Source organism: Lactuca saligna, chromosome 9 (assembly GCF_052625555.1).
Source record: "Lactuca saligna cultivar CGN05327 chromosome 9, ASM5262555v1, whole genome shotgun sequence".
NCBI classification, from domain to species: domain Eukaryota; kingdom Viridiplantae; phylum Streptophyta; class Magnoliopsida; order Asterales; family Asteraceae; genus Lactuca; species Lactuca saligna.
Window position 1 is genome coordinate 29,458,104 of NC_136425.1, and position 6,000 is coordinate 29,464,103.

Below are 6,000 nucleotides of genomic sequence, written 5' to 3' on the forward strand. Positions count from 1 at the left end.
ACACTTTATTTTATGAATTATCTCTTGTTTATCATGCAGTACAAAAGACGTATTTGCCCTCCTTATCCTCATCACCAAAAATAGCCTTAGAAAGCCATGGAATGGAATCTTGATTTATTGCAAACTCTTTTTTGATATAAGTCTTGTTTATTATGAATATGAAGGTGACTGATGCAACATGTCCTTTTTATTTGGCTTATCATTGATCATTAACCCTGTTTTAAGATATGATTTTTGTCTTCCCTTTTCATTCCTCTAATTTTTTGAACCTTTTTCTTTAATATCATATCACTCTTTTCACAATCTAGAAATGTATATTTAACTGTGTTAACTGATATAAATGGATGGAAGTAGTGAGATAGTTGGAAACAATTGATTTGTATTAGAAATCTTTGTACAAAAGATATTTTCATTACGTAAGAATAATTAATTTTGTGCAGATTTATAATTCTATCTAGGCATGTATATTTCTCTACCTACATCCAAGCAGAAACTCTCACAAGTGGAATCCCTTTCCATTCCAACACCATTTCATTCTCATTCTCTCCTTCAACTCTGATTCCATATGGGCTTTCTCCTTCCTTCACTAATTCTCTCACTTCACTCCAGCTTTCTCTACTCATCTTTCTTCCTTTTAACCCAAGGTCGTTTTGGGAAAACATATTTTCTCTTCCTTCCTCCCATTTCTGCAACCAAGATGTCGATGATATAAAAGGTGCAATGAAAAGCGTTTCCATGGCTATCCTTCCTTCATTCAGATAACTAGGAAAACCCCATTCCATTGATTCATACAATGCTTTGTAGTGTGATAAATTCCCATCAAAGAACGAAGGGTAGGTTGGGGAATTTTCCATTCTTTCACTGTATTCTCCGTCCCCAAAGGTTATAATTCCTTGGGTTTTCACCAATAACTGTTTTGCTACCTTAAGAAACTCCATAACTTGAGTTCTTCTCCTTGTCCTTCCCATATGTGGAAGCCCAAGCATACAATTAAAAGCCATAAACTCATTTCCGTTGACTATTTGACCCAATTCCTTTTCTTCGACTTTCAAATTTAGACCAAAACTTCCTGCATAGTTTAACAGATGCATCTTTGTCTCTTCAAATAATCCTGAGTTATCATCTTCTAGCTTCACACTTGTAATAGTCAATGATTTTCTTCTTTGTGCCATGACTTGTATCACCACAGGCCATTGACTTCCTTCACCCATGTCAAAGTCAACTATCTGAACTGAGTCAACATGATTTGGAACAGCTTCAAGGATTGCTGAATTTGCTGTGAAATGAGCAAATCTTCCATAGGGAAAAATCTCATAAAATCCTCTGAATGCTGTCTTGAAGTTTCTAATGGACTCTTGTTTTAGATACTCTTTTTCATTCTCAGAACATGGGAACAAGTTAATTGCTAAACGTTCAAGGGTTTGACCATTGGGGTTGACTTTTTCACTTATACATTTCTGAATCACTTCAGCCAGATGTGTCTGTTTTAATCCCATGGCTTCTGCATATGCCATGAGTAAATTTTGGATTCCTGTTTCGGATTCCATTTCCATGGTTTCTGAATCACGTGACTCACTCGAGGTCATGGAGATGGTTGGGCTCCATATGTAGCTGTTTTCGGTGGATTTATCGGTTGGAATCTTTGATTCCATCTTTCGATCATCATCACACAACCAACTACACACATCATCCAAACCCTCCATATGATCATATTCCAAAAATTCATTCATGGACAAAGATGAAATCAGTGAAGAGTGTTCATGGTTTAGAACATCTTGATCTAGAACTGAATGAAAATAGGCTTGAGTTTCCCAAGAGGGTTGAATCAGAAGTTCTGATTGCATCATGTTTTTGTTTCTGTAATGATCTAAAGCTAATGGGAAAAAAAAAGAGAGAGAGAGAAATGTGTTTCCTTGAGTTATGATGATTGTGCTCCTTTATAGAAATCTGAATTTCCGAATTTGAAGCAAGTTATCATTTTTGGTCTTCCTCTCTTATATTATATTGTTTTATTCTCAATCAAGAAGAGATTTTTTTTTGGGTATTAAATTGAAAGTTGAACGATGATATGGCTGCATTTTGTCTGTGGAACCCACAGAATTTTTATATGGTCTTTTTTTTGTTTGAATAATTGTCTGACCTATTAGAAGATGACACTTGTTTACCATGTGAACTGTTTGGTTTCATCAAAGTCTTTCTTGGTATATCTTTATTTGTTATTTTATGAATATGAAGGTGATTGGCGTGTTTTATTAGGCCTATCTTTGGTTGTCCTAATCTCTTTTATATATGGTTGTTGTATATGTCGTCCTTATTATTCTTCTAATATTTTTATCTTTCATACATATTACATTCAATTCTGGATTTATGTATCGAAATATAATTATTTTTCTAGGCTCTTATCTGGATAAACATATATAGAAGTCATGATGGAATTGTTATCATCCAATAAAAAAGGAACATGTAATTGAGTAATAATTTGTGATCTTTGCCTGATTCAGTGAATTTTCAAATGATATTGACATTGTGAACAGTGTTTGATGTTTTACAAACTTTCTTGTTTTACTAGTTTATTATGGATGTGACATGATATATTATTGTAACGTTTAATGTGTTTTGTATTCTTAGAATTTGGAATTAGTTACTGTTTTGTGTGCTTTTCTTTCTTTTTATAAATGTTTAGATATGCTTGTTGATATGATATCTTTAGGTCTTTTGTCTTGTTCTTAGTTTTCTCACTTAAAATATAATATCTTCATTTGATAAAGCTTAATTTTTTTATGAATCGTCTCTTGTTTCTTGTTTGGAGCTCCTCTAATGTCTCATGATAATTAGTATATATAATTGGAAAGAAAAAATATATATTTCCTCCCTGTGTTTCCTTTGACTATCTGTGCCAATTCCATTTCTTCTAGTTTCAAATGTCAACATAAAAAGTTAAAAATGTGGGGTTTATAAAAGTTTGGAATTTGAAGAAAGTAAATTTCTTAAAGAAGTTGGAATTTACCATTCTACCTTCAAGTTTACATACTTGCATAGTTAATGAGTTGCCTAAGTCATCATCTGCTTGAAGTTTCCATAAAAGTTCTTCTTCAACATACTTGCCTCCTTGATTTTCTGAACATTTGATGAATTAAATCTCCTCTATTTCTTGATTCTCATCACACAACCATTGAAGGGTTTTGTATCTGATCACAACCCAACAATGACTTTTCTGCTGTACTATTGATTGAAGAAGAACAATCATGGTATTTACTCTCATAAAAACACATGTTTAGACCAAAATGAAATAAAAATAAGATTGAATTGGCCAAGAAGCTTGAAGTAGAAGCTCAGAATATGCATCATCTTGTTATTTTTTTGATGATGATTTTGAAGCTAAGTAGATAAAAGTCTGTGCTTTGAGTTTTGATGAGTAATTGGGTATTTCTTGATAAGTTTATATTACCGTATTTGTTGATAGAAATCAAAGAGAAACATTAAAGTGGATATTACGAATAAGAATTTGAATTAATCTACCTACTTGAGGACCTCATTTTTGTCTTTCTTCATGCCTTGGAGTTTTCTTAAGGCTGATCAGCTTTACCCTTCAATCTTATATTAAATTGTTAATATCCCCATCAATCATTTTGTCAGAAACCTACTCATCACAACAATTTTTAACTTTATTATGTGCACATATTTCATTTTGGCAAATTCTCATTGTAAAATAGATTTTATGCTCATCCTTGTCTCCAAAGTTAGTGGATGATACTGAATTTGATCCTCACCAGTCTCTCTATTTCATTATTGTTGAAAGATGTGGTTGACATTTTACCATTTTGGAACCTTTTTCCCACAAGAATCAATTCCAAAATCCCAAATGAGTCCTCTTATGAATTTATGACTACGTATACTGCAATAGAAGCGCTATCAATTTCTATGTTTTTTGAAAATTCACCACTTAAAAATGATCCAATGCTTTTTACTTAAACTACATCTGTAGTCAAACTTACAACTTCTATGAGTATACCAAAAAGATTACTTGTGAATCAGAATACAATAGTGATTGTTTCCACATGTGTGCTTTATTTTCTTATCTTTGATTGATACCCTGTTTTAGATATGATTTTTTATTAAATAGTTTTGGTCAAGAAAGTGAGGAACAATTGATTTGTACTATGGATCTTTGTGCAGAAGATATATATTCCTTATGTATGAATAATTAATTTTTGTACAGATGTATAATTCTATGATTCTAGGCATGAATGTTTTGTATATCTCTCTAACTACATCCAAGAAGAGACTCTCACAAGTGGAATTCCATTCCATTCCAACACCATTTCATTCTCATTCCCTCCTTCAACTCTAACCTTATACATACTTTCTCCTTCCTTCACCAATTCCCTCACTTCATTCCAGCTTTCCATGCTCATCTTTCGCCCTTTTAACCCAAGGTCATTTTGGGAAACTATTTCTTCTCTTCTTTCCTCCCATTTCTGTAACCAAGACATTGATGATATAAAAGGTGCAATGAAAAGGGTTTCCATAGCTACCCTTCCTTCGGTTAAATAACTAGGAAACCCCAGTTCCATTGATTCATACAATGCTTTATAATGTGACAAATTCCCATCAAAGAACGAAGGGTAGGTTGGGTAATTTTCCATTCTGTCACTGTATTCTCCATCCCCAAAGGTTACAATTCCTTGGGTTTTCACCAATAACTGTTTTGCTACCTTAAGAAACTCCATAACTTGACTTCTTCTCCTTGTTCTTCCCATATGTGGAATCCCAACCATACAATTGAAAGCCATAAATTCATTCCCGTTGACTATTTGACCCAATTCCTTTTCTTCTACTTTCAAATTTAGACCAAAACTTCCTGCATAGTTTAACAGATGCATCTTTGTCTCTTCAAATAATCCTGAGTTATCATCTTCTAGCTTCACACTTGTAATAGTCAATGATTTTCTTCTTTGTGCCATGACTTGTATCACCACAGGCCATTGACTTCCTTCACCCATGTCAAAGTCAACTATCTGAACCGAGTCAACATGGTTTGGAACAGCTTCAAGGATTGCTGAATTTGCTGTGAAATGAGCAAATCTTCCATAGGGAAAGATCTCATAGAATCCTCTGAATGCAGCCTTAAAATTTCTAATAGATTCTTGTTTCAGATACTCTTTTTCATTCTCAGAACATGGGAACAAGTTAAGTGCTAAACGTTCGAGGGTTTGACCATTGGGGTTGACTTTATCACTTATACATTTCTGAATCACTTCAGCCAGATCTCTCTGTTGTAATCCCATGGCTTCTGCATACGCCATGAGTAAATTTTGGATTCCTGTTTCGGATTCCATTTCCATGGCTTCTGAATCAAATGACTCACTCGAGGTCATGGAGAGGGTTGGGCTGTTTCCGGTGGGTTTATCGGTTGGAATCTCTGATTCCATCTGTTGATCATCATCATCACACAACCATCTGAAAACATCATCAAAACTTTCCATGTGATCATAACCCAAAAAGTCATTATTGGAGAAAGATGGAATCCGTGAGGTGTGTTGAGGAATTGAGTGAAAATAAGAGTGATTTGGCCAAGAGGGATGAAGGAGAAGTTGTGATTGCATCGTGTTTATGTTTCTATGATGATCTAAAGCTATGGTGCTAAAGAGAGAAAGAGAGATAGGTGAATGTGTCCTCTTGAGTGATGATGATGAGAGTTCTTTTATATTAAAAAAGTCAACAGAAAAGTTAAAATTGGGGTTTTTAGAAATGGGAATTTGAAGGAAGTAAACTTCTAAACAAGTAACTTATGGTCTCCTCGAAATTCTTAATCAAGATTAGATAAATTATTAATTTCTATTTCAATGGTTACTATTGAAAGTTGAATGACATTGTGGCTGAAAATTGTCCCTGGACCCCACAGATTCTTCATTTGGTCTTTTATATTGTTTGAATAATCCTTTGGCTTATTAGGAGATGACACGTGTTTACCATATGAATAGTTTGGATCCCAGAAAA

The 6,000-nt window shown here is 33.8% G+C and overlaps 2 protein-coding genes across 2 annotated transcripts; both read right to left on the reverse strand.

Annotated features, from left to right (window-relative positions):
* Positions 1-359: 359 nt before the first annotated feature.
* LOC145018294 (protein NODULATION SIGNALING PATHWAY 2-like) lies at positions 360-1,922 on the reverse strand. Its single transcript, XM_078976197.1, has one exon. It carries the CDS (start codon positions 1,845-1,847, stop codon positions 477-479), a length of 1,371 nt encoding a protein of 456 aa, XP_078832323.1. The 5' UTR covers positions 1,848-1,922; the 3' UTR covers positions 360-476.
* A 2,191-nt stretch (positions 1,923-4,113) lies between these two features.
* LOC145018295 (protein NODULATION SIGNALING PATHWAY 2-like) lies at positions 4,114-5,747 on the reverse strand. Its single transcript, XM_078976198.1, has one exon. The coding sequence runs from the start codon at positions 5,604-5,606 to the stop codon at positions 4,269-4,271; it is 1,338 nt and encodes a 445-aa protein (XP_078832324.1). The 5' UTR covers positions 5,607-5,747; the 3' UTR covers positions 4,114-4,268.
* Between the last annotated feature and the right edge of the window lie 253 nt (positions 5,748-6,000).

Coding starts and splice junctions, on each gene's coding strand:
- LOC145018294 (XM_078976197.1), bottom strand. CDS start 1,847: ATGATGCAATCAGAACTTCTGATTCAACCCTCTTGGGAAACTCAAGCC.
- LOC145018295 (XM_078976198.1), bottom strand. CDS start 5,606: ATGCAATCACAACTTCTCCTTCATCCCTCTTGGCCAAATCACTCTTAT.